At 39.4% G+C, this 19,804-nt stretch overlaps 1 protein-coding gene across 2 annotated transcripts in view; it reads right to left on the minus strand.

Annotated features, from left to right (window-relative positions):
* Positions 1-1,189: 1,189 nt before the first annotated feature.
* si:dkey-75a21.2 (uncharacterized protein LOC794385 homolog) overlaps positions 1,190-19,804 on the minus strand; it is a 50,626-nt gene continuing 32,011 nt past the window's right edge. For both annotated transcript variants that reach the window (XM_051670171.1, XM_051670170.1), the window contains 4 exons: positions 12,301-12,369; positions 11,093-11,155; positions 10,342-10,377; positions 1,190-2,609 (listed from right to left, as the gene is read on the minus strand). In XM_051670171.1, coding sequence (XP_051526131.1) covers positions 2,194-2,609; positions 10,342-10,377; positions 11,093-11,155; positions 12,301-12,369 — 584 coding nt within the window. In that variant the 3' untranslated portion in view covers positions 1,190-2,193. The remainder of the gene's footprint in view (positions 2,610-10,341; positions 10,378-11,092; positions 11,156-12,300; positions 12,370-19,804) is intronic.

Raw genomic sequence — 19,804 nt, forward strand, 5'->3', positions numbered from 1 at the left:
CGCATGGTGTCACACGACCTCCTGAAAATGCCTTGTTGATGAGAGAGGTCAGCAGAGAATGACCAGACTAGTTTGTGGCGAGAAGAATAGCATCTCAGAACGCTATTCTGAGATGTAGGTTGGCACTGTTTTGGCGGCACGAGGGGGACCTACACAATATTAGGCAGGTGGTTTTAATGTTGTGGCTGATCGGTGTGTGTGTGTGTGTGTGTGTGTGTGTGATACATATATATATATATATATATCACACTGTTTATACTGTATATACACACAGTGGCCCCCAAAAAGTATTTGGACACTTAACCTGAACTTAAAAATGCATGAATTCCTTTGAATTTGAGAACAAAACATCAAACCAGTTTGCATTTATTGTAAAGAATACAGTTACAATACAATTAAAAGCACACTTTCAAGCAAAACATTTAACAAAAAGGAGCTTATGTTTTAAATGATAAAACAGCAGATATATGGTTTAAAATTAAGAATGATTTGGATACTTGAAAATGTCTTTGTTAAAGACTACAAGTTCAAGTGTTTTAGTTTGTAGTTTGAAATCCTTTTGTTCACAGAACTTCTTGACAATGTCTGGGAGACAAGAAGTTTCTGTAAAACTGCGGTGTTTCCTCCAGGTTTCAGCCACCAATGCTTTCAGTTCATCCACACTAGAACATCGACAATAACCAATATGATGTGTGGGTGAGAAACATCTCTATTTAAGTCCTGTTTAACCTGTAAATCTTCACTTGCACATTTTGGTGTTGAAGTGACTTTCACGTTCAGTCAGCCACCTGCTGGTTGGGGCTGGTCAAAGGTGGAGATTCAGAGTAAAAAAAAAAAAAAAAAGACTTAAATATTGATCTGTTTCTCAACCACACCTTTTATCTTGTTTCAGTTCAGAAGATATGGATTTAATCACTGGAGTCATATGAATTACTTTTATGCATCCTTTATGTCATTTTTGGACCTTCTGTGTTCTGGTCACCATTCACTTGCATTGTATGGAACAACAGAGCTGAGATATTCTTTTGAACATCTTCATTTGTGTCCTGCTGAAGAAAAAACGTCATACAGATCTGGGATGGCATGAGGGTGATTAAATAATGATAGAATTTTCAGTTTTGGGTGAACTATCCCTTAAAATGCACAAAGTCATAATACTGCATGCCTCTTCAACAACAAAAACAAGTAATAGTGATGGAATTGTTTTATTTTAGTCGCATTTTGCCAGAATTAAACCACATAAAAATGTCCTGCACATGGAGCCTTAATGGTATTGGACAAAAACAAAGCTTGGATAATGTGTAAGATAAAAACAGTAACATCCAGTCACTTTACATGGGTTTGGGAAATAATCACATTTAACACATTTTACCTTTGTATAAGTTTTCTAAAATAACAGGATACAATAATAATAAAACACATTGTATTCATCTTATTTACAAATGCTCAATTTGGGCATTAAAGTCAATATAAAACAGCATTTGCAACCCATTTTACTACCATTATGTGATGTATTTCTGTGAGAACTAGAATATTCAACAAGAAAACAATTGGAGACTTATTTAATTACTTATTTTTAAACAATACACAATCATATTTAATCAAACTACACAATGATGACTAAGACTTTATAGATATTACAGTTTTATCTTCTGTTAATGCCTGATCTTCTGTAAAGCTGCTTTGAAACGATGTGTGTTGTGAAAGGCGCTATACAAATAAAAATGACTTGACTTGAGTTTGCAGTGGATTGTGGGGGCCTAAAACACAGCTGGCACACACTTTTGAGGTGGCTTTTGGATGTGGACATGATGGCTGAAAGTCAAGTTCACACCCCAGAGCATCTCCACGTATCCTAATGGTAACACTTTTTCAAATCTTTTATTTGATATTTTTCCCGAAACCTCACTTAAAACAGCATTAAATTACTGTTGACTACTGAAAAGGTTTGAGAAAGGCTGCATTAACTACAACAGTACTCTATAAAAATGACTAAACAGCTACTTGCCAATCGGTTTATATTATGGCGATGTTACCTGAAAAGGAAAGTACTTTCAGAGGCAGCACAAGTTATTACATTTTGATGAAAGATTATGAACAAATTTTTTTTCTATTTGCACTGAGAAATTGTGCACAATAACAACCAGGAACATGTTTTAAGTAAATAGTGTCAATTGTGATTTCATGTTGACTTTAAATGTTGTTGTTCTGGGTGGTGGTGTGTTGGAGTTGGGTCTTTTCAAGGGTATTGCTGTCCTGCAAAATTAATGTGAGAGTTTGGGAAGTGTTTTTGGTTCTGCTGTTGCAGTATGGGTGTTCTCTTCTCAATATCTTTGGTGGCCTGCCAATTCGTCTTACACCCAAATACCCCTTTCTACGTGGACCTGCAACAGGTGGTACACCCATCAGATGGGCTGTTGTTTGAGTGCTCTTACCAAAAGAATAGAGTGCTGACTGCAGAGCACTGTCAGTCTTTATTTGAAAGAAATTGGACACAAAAGCTCTTATAGGAGGTGTGAAACTAGCATCCTCGTTTAGATTCTTTTTCAGCATTCCAAAAATCTCCTCAAGCTGTCCGTCCAAAGAGCCAACAACCTCTTCAGTAGCACCTACACACACAAATACAGTGATATTGACTGTGTTTACTATTATCAGGGTTAGTGTCAAAGGAAATGACTGATTAACCCAGGGGTTCTCAACGCTTTTGTTTTTATCAGCCAAACCCCATAACCCAAATTATTTATCTGAAATATCCCCTGAGATTTTAAGCAATTGAATTTCACAAAATGTTCATATTTTATTAATTAATAATTTATTAAAACAATTAAAATACCAAGCCCTTAAGAGGACATGGTGGTGTGAAAAATTAGTAGGGAGGAAAAACAAAAAATAATAGATCATTTTGCGTTTTCTCACAAAAAGTTTTGCATTCTCATTTCATATATGTAACATATTTTTCCAAATAATTTTGGAATCTTAATATGTGCATTTATACTTAAATGTTTGTCATATAGCATATTTCTGTATGGATGCCAGGTGGTGAAAAGTGAATCTGTTATGAGTCATCGAGTCACTGACACTGCGTACCAAATGGTGTTAATGATGCCTCCACAGGGCACTACAAAGGATGAACAATTATGGTAGCCAAGCTACAGGTTTTCCAAAAAGAAATTCACATAAAAATTACAAAAAGTTCTGATGTACTGTGTGGTCCTAATTTTTACGTTCATAAATTAGAGATTATTACGTTTTGTGCATACCAATTATACTTGTCTATACACTCTTTAATTGCACTCGCATTCTCTTCTTGTTGAATGAAACTGACAATAAATGTGCTGAAATTAACACAAGAGCCGGCAGAAGTCTCTTGTGAAAACACATTTTGCGAGGTTTCTCAAGAGAATGCAAATTGTTTTGCGAGAGATCACAAAGTTTCTCTGGGGAAGGCAAAAACATTGATTATATTTTTCCCCTGCCAACTCTCTCTTTTATATACATTATATTGCCAAAAGTATTCGCTCACCCATCCAAATAACTGAATTCAGGTGTTCCAATCACTTCCATGGCCACAGGTGTATAAAATGAAGCACCTAGGCATGCAGACTGCTTCTACAAACATTTGTGAAAGAATGGGCCGCTCTCAGGAGCTCAGTGAATTCCAGCGTGGTACTGTGATAGGATGCCACCTGTGCAACAAGTCCAGTCGTGAAATTTCCTCGCTACTAAATATTCCACAGTCAACTGTCAGTGGTATTATAACAAAGTGGAAGCGATTGGGAATGACAGCAACTCAGCCACGAAGTGGTAGGCCACGTAAAATGACAGAGTATGCTGAGGCGCATAGTGCGCAGAGGTCGCCAACTTTCTGCAGAGTCAATCGCTACAGACCTCCAAAGTTCATGTGGCCTTCAGATTAGCTCAAGAACAGTGCGTAGAGAGCTTCATGGAATGGGTTTCCATGGCCGAGCAGCTGCATCCAAGCCATACATCACCAAGTGCAATGCAAAGCGTCGGATGCAGTGGTGTAAAGCACGCCGCCACTGGACTCTAGAGCAGTGGAGACGCGTTCTCTGGAGTGACTAATCACGCTTCTCCATCTGGCAATCTGATGGACGAGTCTGGGTTTGGAGGTTGCCAGGAGAACGGTACTTGTTTGACTGCATTGTGCCAACTGTGAAGTTTGGTGGAGGGGGGATTATGGTGTGGGGTTGTTTTTCAGGAGCTGGGCTTGGCCCCTTAGTTCCAGTGAAAGGAACTCTGAATGCTTCAGCATACCAAGAGATTTTGGACAATTCCATGCTCCCAACTTTGTGGGAACAGTTTGGGGATGACCCCTTCCTGTTCCAACATGACTGCGGACCAGTGCACAAAGCAAGGTCCATAAAGACATGGATGAGCGAGTTTGGTGTGGAAGAACTTGACTGGCCTGCACAGAGTCCTGACCTCAAACCGATAGAGCACCTTTGGGATGAATTAGAGCGAAGACTGCGAGCCAGGCCTTCTCGTCCAACATCAGTGTCTGACCTCACAAATGCGCTTCTGGAAGAATGGTCAAAAAGTCCCATAAACACACTCCTAAACCTTGTGGAAAGCCTTCCCAGAAGAGTTGAAGCTGTTATAGCTGCAAAGGGTGGGCCGACGTCATATTAAACCCTATGGATTAAGAATGGGATGTCACTTAAGTTAATATGCGTCTAAAGGCAGATGAGCGAATACTTTTGGCAATATAGTGTATATATATATATATATATATATATATATATATATATATACAGGTGCATCTCAATAAATTAGAATGTCGTGGAAAAGTTCATTTATTTCAGTAATTCAACTCAAATTGTGAAACTCGTGTATTAAATAAATTCAATGCACACAGACTGAAGTAGTTTAAGTCTTTGGTTCTTTTAATTGTGATGATTTTGGCTCACATTTAACAAAAACCCACCAATTCACTATCTCAAAAAATTAGAATATGGTGACATGCCAATCAGCTAATCAACTCAAAACACCTGCAAAGGTTTCCTGAGCCTTCAAAATGGTCTCTCAGTTTGGTTCACTAGGCTACACAATCATGGGGAAGACTGCTGATCTGACAGTTATCCAGAAGACAATCATTGACACCCTTCACAAGGAGGGTAAGCCACAAACATTCATTGCCAAAGAAGCTGGCTGTTCACAGAGTGCTGTATCCAAGCATGTTAACAGAAAGTTGAGTGGAAGGAAAAAGTGTGGAAGAAAAAGATGCACAACCAACCGAGAGAACCGCAGCCTTATGATTGTCAAGCAAAATCGATTCAAGAATTTGGGTGAACTTCACAAGGAATGGACTGAGGCTGGGGTCAAGGCATCAAGAGCCACCACACACAGACATGTCAAGGAATTTGGCTACAGTTGTCGTATTCCTCTTGTTAAGCCACTCCTGAACCACAGACAACGTCAGATGCGTCTTACCTGGGCTAAGGAGAAGAAGAACTGGACTGTTGCCCAGTGGTCCAAAGTCCTCTTTTCAGATGAGAGCAAGTTTTGCATTTCATTTGGAAACCAAGGTCCTAGAGTCTGGAGGAAGGGTGGAGAAGCTCATAGCCCAAGTTGCTTGAAGTTCAGTGTTAAGTTTCCACAGTCTGTGATGATTTGGGGTGCAATGTCATCTGCTGGTGTTGGTCCATTGTGTTTTTTGAAAACCAAAGTCACTGCATCCGTTTACCAAGAACTTTTGGAGCACTTCATGCTTCCTTCTGCTGACCAGCTTTTTAAAGATGCTGATTTCATTTTCCAGCAGGATTTGGCACCTGCCCACGCTGCCAAAAGCACCAAAAGTTGGTTAAATGACCATGGTGTTGGTGTGCTTGACTGGCCAGCAAACTCACCAGACCTGAACCCCATAGAGAATCTATGGGGTATTGTCAAGAGGAAAATGAGAAACAAGAGACCAAAAAATGCAGATGAGCTGAAGGCCACTGTCAAAGAAACCTGGGCTTCCATACCACCTCAGCAGTGCCACAAACTAATCACCTCCATGCCACGCCGAATTGAGGCAGTAATTAAAGCAAAAGGAGCCCCTACCAAGTATTGAGTACATATACAGTAAACGAACATACTTTCCAGAAGGCCAACAATTCACTAAAAATGTTTTTTTTATTGGTCTTATGATGTATTCTAATTTTTTGAGATAGTGAATTGGTGGGTTTTTGTTAAATGTGAGCCAAAATCATCACAATTAAAAGAACCAAAGACTTAAACTACTTCAGTCTGTGTGCATTGAATTTATTTAATACACGAGTTTCACAATTTGAGTTGAATTACTGAAATAAATGAACTTTTCCACGACATTCTAATTTATTGAGATGCACCTGTATATATATATATATATATATATATATATATATATATATATATATATATATGTCCCCTTGTTTTAACATAAAGGTGTTCCATTATTGTATTCAATTAATCTATAAATACAAATTGTATTCATTTGTTTTTAAAACGTAGGAATAATTAAGCTGTAAGTAAAAATAAAAACAATTATAAGCTTGCACTATTAATCCAAGGAAATGGATCAAGGAAATGAAATGGATAAATGTCATTTATGTAAATATTTTTCTTGGAATTTTTCCTTGAATTAAGTGTGCAAGCTTTCTTTCTTTCACTCCTTTCATTATTATTTAGAGCCATCTGGCAACAACAATCATGCCATGGTCCAAATCACTGAGATCACATTTTTCCCCATTCTGATGGCTGATGTGAATGTTAACGGAAGCTCCTGACCCGCATCTGCACGATTTACACTACACTGCTGCCACACGATTGGCTGATTAGATAATCATATAGATGATTGTTGGTGCCAGATAGGCTGGTTTGAGTCTCTGTAACTGCTGATCTCCTGAGATTTTCATGCACAACAGTCTCTAGAATTTACTCCGAATGGTGCCAAAAACAAAAACATCCAGTGAGTGGCAGTTCTGTGGACGGAAATGCCTTGTTGATGAGAGAGGTCAACAGAGAATGGCCAGGCTGGTTCGAAATGACAAGGTCTACGGTAACTCAGATAACTGCTTTGTACAATTGTGGTGAGAAGAACAGCATCTCAGAATGCTATTCTGAGATGGTTTTAATGTTGTGGCTTATCAATGTATATATAGAGAGCTATTTGGTTTGTTAAATGAAGCTTAACATTGTCTTTGTGTCAATATTAGGTCAAAAATGGCAAAAAAAATAAACCGCTTTCTCTACAAACTCATCAGTCAGTCATTGTTTTGAGAAATGAAGGCTATACAATTCTTGAAACTGCCAAAAAACTGAAGTTTTCATACAAAGGTCTACACTACAGTCTTAAAAAACAAAGGACAACTGGCTCTAACAAGGACAGAAAGAGATGTGGAAGGCCAGATGTACAACTAAACAAAAGGATAAGTACATCAGAGTTTCTAGTTTGAGAAATAGATGCCTCACATGTCCTCAGCTACCAGCTTCACTGAAATCTACCTGCACAACACAGGGCTCCAGACTGCGAATAAAATGGTCGCAAATGCGACCAAAAATAATGTTGCAACTATCATTTAAAATCTAGTCGCCATTGGCGACAGTCGGGTTGTGTGCATTCATATGAGGTTTCGTCAGATATCTTGTGAGTTACTGAATACATCTTTAGAGCGAGCACCAGTGTGTCTCGTGCCTCTTTTCAACCGTTCTGTTTTTGACGAGCTCGCTGCACCGCACACAACAAACCCAGCACAAGAGAATCGTGACCAAATGACTCTTTTGAACCGGATCTTTTTCATGAATCACCCGAAAAGAACTGAGAGTTTGAACTCAGGAGCTCAGGTTACAGTTTGAATTAGGGATGAGCAGATCGATACTAATGTATCCATACTTCCAATACTGATGTGGTATCAAGAATATCGATCCTCACGTAAAAATATTGATTCTTAAGTTTTTTTTTTAAACTAGTGATCTTATTATTTAGATAACATGAATATTAATGCATCTCATAAACTTTTAAGTGGAAAAGATTAATTATATGAGCGAATTGTTGCATGGCACCGGAACTGTTTTTTCTTCCACTCATCTTGACGCACAGAAATGCTAAAATACACCAGCAGACAGCGCTCACCCTTTCAGTCATAGTGCTCGTTCAAAGAGGGAGCAGTGCTTTCCTGAGGTAATGACAGAAAAACAGCATCTGGAGTTACTCACACTAAGTAATGAAAAACCTAGACATTACATGTATTATAATGAGCTTGTGTGACCATTTTTACAGGCTTATTTAAATTTAGAGGTGTTAAAACACTGATAATGATCTTTAATCCACGTTAATAAATGATACCCTTATGAAAATTTACCATGGATTTACTGTAGTAATATTGTATTAGTAACCACGACTGCAGTAACCATGTTTTTTTTGTTTTTTTTTGGCAGTAATCAAGGTTTTGATACAATTAACCATGGTTTTGCTACAGCATTACTGTAGTATCCATACTGTAACTTGGTTTTAGTAATAGTAACCATATAATAATATCTATGGTTAATTTTGTGGTTTTATATGTTGCTTATACTTACTAATTTTTAAAAGGTAAACAAAGCAGCCTAATATTTTTCTGCTTAAGCCTATAAATATATACAAAATTTAAGTAATAATTTAAGTTACTAATTTTATCAAAAGAATTCGTAAAAATTCAATTTATTAGAGGTATCGGTATTGGTATCGATATCGGCGATACTGGCCTAAAAGCACTTGGTATCGGATCGAAAAGAAAATAAGTGGTATCGCCCATCCCTAGTTTGAATCAGATTCACTTTCTCAGCGAATCAGCCATCAGTGAGCTCACAACTGGGAGTGCAGACATTTCAAAACAAGAGTCCCGTGTGTATTTCGGGCTTCTTTATAATTAAAAGTCCTGCATTGTGTACCACTTTTTTTCTTCCAGTAATTTGATTGAGATTGGAGTAGCACAATAAACTGCATCTGGGATTACATTCAATTTGCACTCTTGTAGTCTCTGTGTCTGGGCCACCTGGTAACAGTAAAAGACTAAGGCAATATTGTAAAACAATTTATATACTATATATATATATATATATATATATATATATATATATATATAGAGAGAGAGAGAGAGAGAGAGAGAGAGAGATGTATGAGATCAAGCTTTTGATACTTAGGACAATTGAGTGACTTGTTCACAACTATTACACAAAGTGCAAACATTCATTGATGCTCAAGAAGACAACAAACTACTATATACATACTATATTTTATGTAATTATCTGCAATGTAGATTGTGAAGAGCAGTATTAAATGAAAAAAATATTTTATCTCTTATATTTGTATAAATTGTGAAAGGGGTGTGAAAATTTATGAGACAAAAGGGAATGCAAACTTATCTAACCTCAAACTTACTATATACCATTTAATGTTTATTAAACCTCCTATTCATGGGTTATCAGCGGTCTTTTCTTCTGCTTTATATCTTGTTTCTGAACAGCAATCTAAATCTAGCAATTATGTGATTTGGCGACTAAAAACAGCCATTTGGCTCCTTAATGTTTCAGTTTAGGAGCCAATGGCTCCTAAGTCATTTTTTTTAGTCTGGAGCCCTGCAACACCTGTTTCATGTACAGTAAAGAGAAGACTCAGGGGTGCGGGCCTTACGGGAAGAATTGCAAAGAAAAAGCCACTTTTGAAACAGAAAAACAAAAAGAAAAGGTTAGAGTGGGCAAAGATACACAGACACTGGACAACAGATAATTGGAAAAGAGTGTTATGGATCTTTACCCCATTGAGCTTTTGTGGGATCAGCTAGACCGTAAGGAGCATGAGAAGTGGCAAGACAGCCACATCTATGGACAGTGCTACACGTGGGGTGAAATGTCACCCGAGTATCTGGACAAACTGACAGCTAGAATGCCAAGGATCTGCAAGCTGTCATTGCTACATGTGGAGGATTTTTTGATGAGAACCTTTTAAAGTAGTGTAAAATGTTCTGAATTTTTTTTTCAAATTGTAATAGTAATTTTTCAGATTATTAATGTCCTGACTATACATTGTGATCAGCTGAATGCCACTTTGGTGAATAAAAGTACTAATTTCTTTCCATAAGAGCAAAATCTGTACATTATTCCAAAATTTTGGCCACCAGTGTGTGTGTGTGTGTGTGTGTGTGTGTGTGTGTGTGTGATATATATATATATATATATATATATATATAATATATATTACAATTTACAATTCAGCATTGCTTTTTCTTTTCTTTTAGATTTGTATCACAATCTTACAAACCCACTGCAGTTCCATTGCAAACCCCAGGTAAGGAAACCTTGGACTAAAGAAAATGAACTTACTTGGCCCTGGTTCATTGTCTTCTGTGAAATCCTCATCTAAACAGACAAAGAAATATGAAGCAGATTTGTAAATAATATGCTATGCAATAATCACACTACAAAACATCTGGATTCATAAACAAGACACAGTGAGACATAAGTCATTTTCCCTATAAATGAATATTGTGAAAAATGCCATAGTACAAAAGAAACAAATTTTTTTTAATTTATATTGAACAGTATTTATACATCATGTATGCCTTCAATTTATCTTTATGTATTTATTTATTTGTTAATATTTTTATACAGCTAAGGTCTAAAATGAACATCCTGTCATGCTTGCTTTTGGTGGGTGAATTAAGATTTGTTTTTCCATTCCTATCGCAATGGAATTGTAGTTTTTATCTTGTATTTTTGCTTATCGCCTATGTCACATAAAATAAACAAGAGATATAATTCCTACATTGTGATTTAAGCCATGCATTATTTTACAATTGTTACTGGCCAGTAATTTGGTTTTATTTTTCAAAGCTAATGTTCTTATTTGCTGATAATCATGCCTGCCAGTGAGCTGTGAACTGCTGCAAATAGGTCATTAATATTGAATTTAACAACAGTCACTACGGTTCTTAAAGTTATCCATTCACTGGACATGCAAGATTACCAGTGAATTATGATGTAAATATATTGGACTGTTCCTCACATTAAGCTATTATATGGCTTCAGAAGACTTGTAATATAGCTCAAAAGACAACTTTTATGATACTTTTACCTGTGGTGATCAATGGTACTGTAGTAAGAGTCACTCCTTCTTCAATGCTCACAGTCTGTCCAACTGTTCATTTTACAAAAAAAGCATTATGTTGTCAAACTATTCATATTTATTATATTCCAATCATTAGACCCAGTGGCGTACCACAGATTTTCCGATTGTGATTCCTGTGTACTGGTGTGTTCACGTCATGTTGGAATTACTGTAATTACGAGATTCCAACTTGTAAAAAGAGTTTGTGTTCGTAAAACAAGTTTTAACTATATAACAATGAATTCTACGAAAGCTCCGACTTCACAGTTGCGACGTCATGCACAAAGAACCAAGGTGGCAGCAGCCTCAACAGTTAAAGGTAGCGAACACACATGTCTTTTATATGCCATTTTATTATGGCCAGTTACTTGGAGCTCTTTCTTTGTTCTTTTTTTTATTTCCTCCCCTTTTTTTTCTCCCCAATTTGGAATGCCCAATTCCCAATGCGCTCCAAGTCCTCGTGGTGGCGTAGTGACTCGCCTCAATCTGGGTGGCGGAGGACGAATCTCAGTTGCCTCCGCGTCTGAGACCATCAATCCGAGCATCTTATCACGTGGCTTGTTGAGCACGTTACTGCGGAGACATAGCGCGTGTGGAGGCTTCACACTATTCTCCGTGGCATCCACGCACAACTCACCACGCGCCCCACCGAGAACGAACCACATTATAGTGACCACGAGGAGGTTACCCCATGTGACTCTACCCTCCCTAGCAACCGGGCCAATTTGGTTGCTTAGGAGACCTGGCTGGAGTCACTCAGCATGCCCTGGATTCAAACTCATGACTCCAGGGGTGGTAGTCAGCGTCTTTACTCGCTGAGCTGCCCAGGCCCCTCTCTCTTTCTTTGTTCTTAAACATTTTGCAACAGCATATCAAGGTGGATTAATAAATGAATGAATGCATTGATACATATTTTAGTGTTTTCAACAACAAAAAAGCCATTCTGGCATTATGAGTGTTGCCATAACTTCCAAGTTCCCAAAATGTTAACAGCTCAATAGAATCTTTTGCCATTTTGTAATTACAGTTATTCCAACACGACGTGAATGCAGCATTAATTTAGGCTGCCTCTGTACAGTTTTTAAAAGTCTGTGTTAACACATTTGCTACAGTACTTTGTTGCAGCTTTTATGCGGAGTAAAATCATTCTATATAAGTAAATGGCTTCCACTCACCTGTCACTGCCGTTGCCTCCCATGACTGTACCAATAAGGGTTTCAAAAGCTCTTCTGTAATGTCTTTCTCTAAACAGACACAGACATTTCACAAGAAAGATGCAGGAATTAAAATGGCTAACTGTTTTACATTTGCATGTAATTTAATAAAACAAAACAAAAAACTAAGCTAGCATTTGAATAAGAATTAATGCGTTGTCTGCGTTGTTTCAGCGTCCAGTTCCGATACCTAAAATCTCAGTATTGGCTGATACCGATCCGATACCAGTTGCTTTTTCTTTATCAGTGTAGAATATCTTTACCACTGTAATGTTGCAGGCAGGACAGTTAGAATGAAGAGTCAAAGAGGATGTTTTAGTGAAAACCCAAGTGCAGTTTATATTTACAAAGTGAATCCAATGTGAAAGAATACTAAACAAAATATGAACTTAACAAAACTTGACTACCGTTATGACTAAACTTGATTTAACGATGACTAAGGCTATGAAAAACAAGAACACAGACAAGCAAAAAGGCAATTATACATTCACAATACACAATAAAAGGACAATGGCAAACATGAGGGCTTAAATACACAAACATGGGTTAACAAGATATCAAGGCAACCAATGAATTAACAGAATTAATAAACAAGACTAATAAACATAAACCAATGAGAAGACAAGACTAATAAACCAAAGACCAATAAGAACAAATTATGAGGGTTACATGACTGGACAAAGAAATCACATTACAAACTTCAAAATAAAAGATGAACATAAATCAAAACATGAACAAAAACACACATTAACATGACTCTGATAGTCACTATGAGAGCTGAAAACAGCTGTGTCAACAGAGCAGCATCCATTAACTGAAATGCACTGTGCATGCAGGCTATGTATTTACTTATCAAACGCAGCATTTTGTGATTCACAAAGCTATCGAGAGACCTTGAATAAAATGCATGAGTGATATGGACTACTTCAATGGTCCTTTTATGGTTCTTTTATGTAATTTATGGAGCTTCACAGTAACAATGATTACTAACACACAGTATCGGATTTGGATTGGGCTCGTTGAACCAATACACGATCCGGTTAAAAACATCAGTACTGGAGCTGATACCGATCCAGGCATCGAATCGGTGTATCCCTACCTATGATGGAGGAGAGGAACATTATCAATGGATAATAACTTACATTTTGGACTTTTCCTCACATAAAACTATCATATGACTTCAGAAGACTTGGGATATAGACTCTGTTTACACCTGGTAATAAGATGTGTCTCAGGTGATCCGATCACATGTGGTCAGTTGAGACACATCACTGTTTACATCTGGGGCCAGATTCACAAAAAGTTCTTAAGCAGAAAGTTCTCCTTAACTAGCATTTTCTTCTTAATTTCTAACTTAAGAAAAACATTAAGAATATTTTGTATTCTCGAAAAAAAACTCCTTAAGAAAAAACTGTAAGCATTCAAATTCTCAAAACAAAAAAAATAAAATAAAAAAAAAAAAAAAAAAAAAACTTAAAACTTGCCTTAAATAGTTAGGATAACCTCACAGTTGTTTTAAATCCTAAAAGGTATGATGTTTGATGAATTTACTGGGTTGTTTCAAATGCAAAGCATTCTATCATGTTGAAAAGTCATAATGGGCTGTTGTGGCAGTGGGAGGCGTGGTCAAGCATCTCTCCGGAGAGAGAGAAAGCGGTAAGGGCTCTTACACCTGAGCTAAATTATGTCTAACACCTGTCTCTAATTTCAGTGAGCATGGGGAGAGCGGCATAAAAGAGCCACACCGCCAGTAGACGGGGAGAGAGAGACCGGCATAAGAAAAGCCATATCGCCACGGAAGTTACTGTGAAGTTGTGTGTATGTGAAAGTCAATAGTTTTCCTGGAAAGCTGTAAAACTTTAAACTGGATAAATTAAAACACCCACCTGAACTGGGAAACCTCGCTTCTCGCCTCCTCCTTTCCTCGAACTCCCTTACACTGGTGCCGAAACCCAGGAAGGAGGAGGGATTCCCGTCGTAGGGTCCTCGACACTGCCGTCCACCCAGGGGAGCGCCGCTGCCATCCGATGGGGGACGGAGTAGCCCGACCACCCGGACGCGGGGAACAGCCGCCATCCACGAGGTGAGTGGGGACGGGACTCCCCGACTGCCTGGAGCGAGGGAGACGCTGCCGGGGGCGGAGGAGTGCCCTGCCGTCCCCCGGGAACGCGAAGGGGTCGAGAGAAGACCGCCGTCCGCGGGGGGAGGAGGGAAGCGACTCCCCGACCGCCTGGAGTGGTAGGGCCGCTACCAGGGGCGGAAGAGTGTCCCCACGGGACGCCGGGAACACGGAGGGGCGTTCTGTCCGCTGGGGGTCGGAGGTCTGACTTCGGTCCGCCTGGGGAGGAGCGGCTGCCGTCTGCCTGAGAGGGTGGAGGAGTGATCGAGGACCACGCGACGGCGCATCAGAGAACCGGTGAGTTTCTTTTTCTCTCTCTCCTCTCTCTCTCTCTCTCTGTCGCTCCGTGTTGGCCTTTCCCTCGCCTATTTTGTTTTGTTGTTGTTTTTCCCCTCCTGTCTCCTCCCAGGTCAAGGAAGGCGGGGATGACCCGCCGGCAGTTGGGGCGCAAGGCACGCCCCCGGAGAGGAAGGGGGGATATACATCATGCCAGGGGCTCCCCGGCCTGAGGCAAAGCCGGGAGGAGTGTAGAGCCGAGGAGGGCGGGGCCGGGCTGGAATGACGCACGCCCGGTCCCCAATCAGCCTGATGGGGCGCGCGGGGGATAAAGGCGGCCGGGGACGACAGTTCGGGAGAGAGAGAATTACAAGCAGCTGTACTGTGTGTTTATGGTTGTGTGTTTTTGGTTAAGTTTATTATTAAACTATTATTTATATTCTTATGCCGGTTCTCGCCTCCTCCTTTCCACTGAACCCCACTTACAGCTGTTTATGTATAAATGTGATTTTAGACCAAAACACATTTTTGACTGTTTTGTGTTTTATGTTAATTTTATTTTCAGCTTGTAAACCATGTAAATGTCATCACCAAATTCAAACAATAAATGTTGTTTTGAAGCCTCTTAATGTGGTGACCAATCATGCTTTAGAGTTCATATACATAATAACTATAACATTAGAAAGCTGGGACTTTCTTTTTCACCCCCTATCCACATCCCTATTGGAGTTGGCCACAGCGGAGACAGCCTCTGCTACCCTTTCCCATTTACCTGTAAACTGCCTCTTAGTTTCCGACGTGATATAATTATCAAGCTTCCCAAAGATAACTTTTTCCTTGCAGTAATTACCTCAACAAGAACCTACTTAAAGGGGTTAGTTCACCCAAAAAAGAAAATTCAGTCATTTTTTACTTACCCCTGTGTTGTTATAACCCCATATGTCTTTCTTTTTCTTAACACAAAGGGAGTAATTGTGAAAAATTTTTATGCTCAGTAATGTCACACACTGGCAGTTTATTGTGACCACCTCTTCAAGCTTCAAAAGGATGCAAAAGTATAATCACAAGTCTAATACATTATTCCATGAGACTCATGATTGTTATGAAAGCATACGATGAGCTTTGTTGAGAAACAAACCAAAATCGAATGTATTATTTAGTGAAATTGTTGACTGACCGTTACTCTCCTCTGCGTGTTCATGAGACTGCACAAGAGCTGCAGTTCACGCAGCCTCCCGCTCGCAACATGGGCCGTTCAAGCGAAAAAGTGTTTATCTAAAGACAGGTCCACCATTCACCACAGTGATAGAAACACAGAAAACAACCCAGCTGCGCACAAACCACAGAACCGAACTTACTAAATATGTTTGATTAGTTTGTAGTCTGAGAACAGATGCATTTTTATGTCCAGACTAATTTGTTTGAAACAGAGTACTCAATCAAACTGAGAGAGAGATGGAAGCAGGAATGTTTCGTCTCCATTCTGAACTGGTGAGCATTTGTGACAGATCTCCGACTGAAGAGATTGATACCTCAGCGAAAACATTCGGTAGGTATAACATTCTCAGCCAAAAAAAGGTAGTTTTTAACCGGCTAGTGAGATGCAGGCTTCAATAAACCGTTGAGAACATTAGTTCACAGTGGGTGAGGCTTCTCGGCGTGAATCGCGCAATGACGAAAATAGAAACCAAGTGATCGACAGAATACTGTCGCTCGTCATGGCTGGTTAGGACCAAAACTCTGATTAACATATACCTTTTATCATGTTGGATTTCTCAGTTTTATTGAGAACTTGCTTTCAACCAAATAAAGCTGGGTAAATAAATGCATCTATTCTCCAACTACAAACCCATCAGACATACAGTATTTATTAAGTTCGGTTCTTTGGTTTGTGTGCAGCTGTGTTGTGTTCTGTTGTTTCTATCGCTGTGGTTGACCTGTTTTTAGATAAACAAACCGCGTTTCTCTTGAACGCCCCATGTCGCCAGGGCGCTGCATGAATTGTTTCTCGCGTGCAGTCTCATCATGAATGCGCACAGGAGAGTAAAAGCCGGTCAACAGTTTCACTAAATAATACATTAGATTTCGGTTTATCACCAAAGTTCATCGTATGCTTTCTTAACAATCATGAGTCTCATGGAATAATTTATTAGACTTCTGAATTATACTTTTGCATCCTTTTGAAGCTTGAAGAGGTGGTCCCCATAAACTGCCATTGTGTGACATCACTAAGCACAAAATGTTTCCACAATTTCTCCCTTTGTGTTAAGAAAAAGAAAAAGTCAAATGGGGTAATAACAACACAAGGGTGAGTAAACAATGACTACATTTTCATTTTGGGGTGAACTGTCCCTTTAAGTATTTTTTTCTTTTCTTATATGTCTGATTAAAAGTTATCAAATGGTTACCAGCAAGTAAATTCTCCTATGACAGGTGGTGACGTTACACTAACACATCTCGCACACACACACACACACACACACACACACAAATTATCGCGAGGTGCTTGCTACTTAAAAAAGGTTAATAGATACATTTATCGTTATGATTTACCATGTTTGAAGTTTTGAATTTGTTGTAGGCTATGAGACAAGGCAACTCCATGAGCAGGCTAGTATGATCAGACAATGTCAAAGCCTATCTTTTTATTCTTAAAGACCCTCTCCAGTAAAAATGAAGTTTTTAACCTTGTTTACGTCCATATGGTGTTTGTTTATATGCTAGAAGACATACCATGAGTGAAATCAGCAGTCAACGCCATGGTTGAGCATTTTTGCCTTGGAATTGCAGTTGACCAAAGACAATCTCAAAAACACGGATTCAGACAGCCAGGGTTTCATACGTCACAAACCTAAGGAATCAATCCCGTCAACTTGCGGGGTGGGGCTTTCCATATCAATAGCATATGCTTATGCTACGGCAAAGCAAGGGGTATCAGGTGAAGCCAGGTGTAGCTACGAATCGGTATTTTGCAAGACATGTTCTGTTTTTGGATGCGAAGTTGCGAAAGGACAAATGGTGAGTCTTCATGTATTACCAAAGGATCTGAAAATCTGAGATAAATGGGTGCAGTTTATTTGGAAAAACCGTAATGTCCCAGCAAAACTTCCAGAGAAAACTCGGGTTTGCAGTAGTCATTTTCCAGAGAGCAGTTTTGAAAATTTTACCCAAAAACAGATGGGTCACTAAACGTATTTTGAAGCCCAACGCGGTTCCATCAATTTATTTTGGGGCCACAGCGAGTATGAGCTGCAGGTGAGCTGTGCAGGGGTGAGTGGAGATGGAGGCGGTGACTAATTTGCATATTCATAGATCCACGCATACTAAAGAAGCCAAAGGTGTAGAGTTATATCTAAGCCATCTTGAGGCATGAAGGGATTATTTTCATGGGAAAAAAAAACCTTTTAAATATGTAATTTTAATTAACAAAGATGAGTTTTTAGGGGTTAAACCAGTGACTGGAGAGGGACTTTAAGAAAAAAATGAAGCTGTTCTTAAGAAAATATTTGAGAACTTAGGAACGTTCTTACGAACTTCTTATAATTTATCCTAAGAACTTTCTTTCTTTTTCATGAATCCGGCCCCTGGTCGCTTAAATGCATCTCTTGTGACCACTTTGTGATTTAATTTGGAGAGGAGTGACTGTTTCATGATGACACAAATCAATCACTATGTCAGTGCATGATAATAAACCACAACAAAGTCAGAAAAGACCAAGAAATTGTGAAAAAAACTGCGCTATTTCTCCCAGATGCATCTGAAATTTTATCTAAGCACAAAAGCATCATTTCGAGCAGAATTGCCCATTATTTTAGTGGATTACCTGTATTAACATGAGCTGCAGATGTTCGTGTTTCTCATACAGTGCATCCGGAAAGTATTCACAGCGCTTCACTTTTTCCACATTTTGTCATGTTACAGCCTTAATCCAAAATTGATTTAATTCATTATTTTCTTCAAAATTCTACAAACAATATCCCATAATGACAACGTGAAAGAGGTTTGGTTGAAATCTTTGCAAATGTATTAAAAATAAAAAACGAAAAAAAAAAATCATGTACATAAGTATTCACAGCCTTTGCCATGACACTCAAAATTGAGCTCAGGTGCATCCTGTTTCCACTGATCATCTTTGAGATGTTTCTACAACTTGATTGGAGTCCACCTGTGGTAAATTCAGTTGATTGGACATGATTTGGAAAGGCACACACATGTCTATATAAGGTCCCACAGATAACAGTGCATGTCAGAGCACAAACCAAGCCATGAAGTCCAAGGAATTGCCTGTAGACCTCCGAGACAGTATTGTATCGAGGCACAGATCTGGGGAAGGGTACAGAAAAATTTCTGCAGCATTGAAGGTCCCAATGAGCACAGTGGCCTCCATCATCCGTAAATGGAAGAAGTTTAGAACCACCAGGACTCTTCCTAGAGCTGGCCGCCTGGCCAAACTGAGCGATCGGGGGAGAAGGGCCTTAGTCAGAGAGGTGACCAAGAACCCGAAGGTCACTCTGACAGAGCTCCAGCGTTTCTCTGTGGAGAGAGGAGAACCTTCCAGAAGAACAACCATCTCTGCAGCACTCCACCAATCAGGCCTGTATGGTAGAGTGGCCAGATGGAAGCCACTCCTCAGCAAAAGGCACATGACAGCCCGCCTGGAGTTTGCTAAAAGGCACCTGAAGAACTCTCAGACCATGAGAAACAAAATTCTCTGGTCTGATGAAACAAAGTTTGAACTCTTTGGCCTGAATGGCAAGCGACATGTCTGGAGGAAACCAGGCACCGCTCATCACCTGGCCAATACCATCCCTACAGGGAAGCATGGTGGTGGCAGCATCATGCTGTGGTGATGTTTTTCAGCGGCAGGAACTGGGAGACTAGTCAGGATCAAGGGAAAGATGAATGCAGCAATGTACAGAGACATCCTTGATGAAAACCTGCTCCAGAGCGCTCTGGACCTCAGACTGGGGCGAAGGTTCATCTTCCAACAGGACAACGACCCTAAGCACACAGCCAAGATAACAAAGGAGTGGCTACGGGACAACTCTGTGAATGTCCCTGAGTGGCCCA

This window comes from Myxocyprinus asiaticus, chromosome 33, assembly GCF_019703515.2.
Source record: "Myxocyprinus asiaticus isolate MX2 ecotype Aquarium Trade chromosome 33, UBuf_Myxa_2, whole genome shotgun sequence".
In the NCBI taxonomy this organism is placed as follows: Eukaryota; Metazoa; Chordata; class Actinopteri; order Cypriniformes; family Catostomidae; genus Myxocyprinus; species Myxocyprinus asiaticus.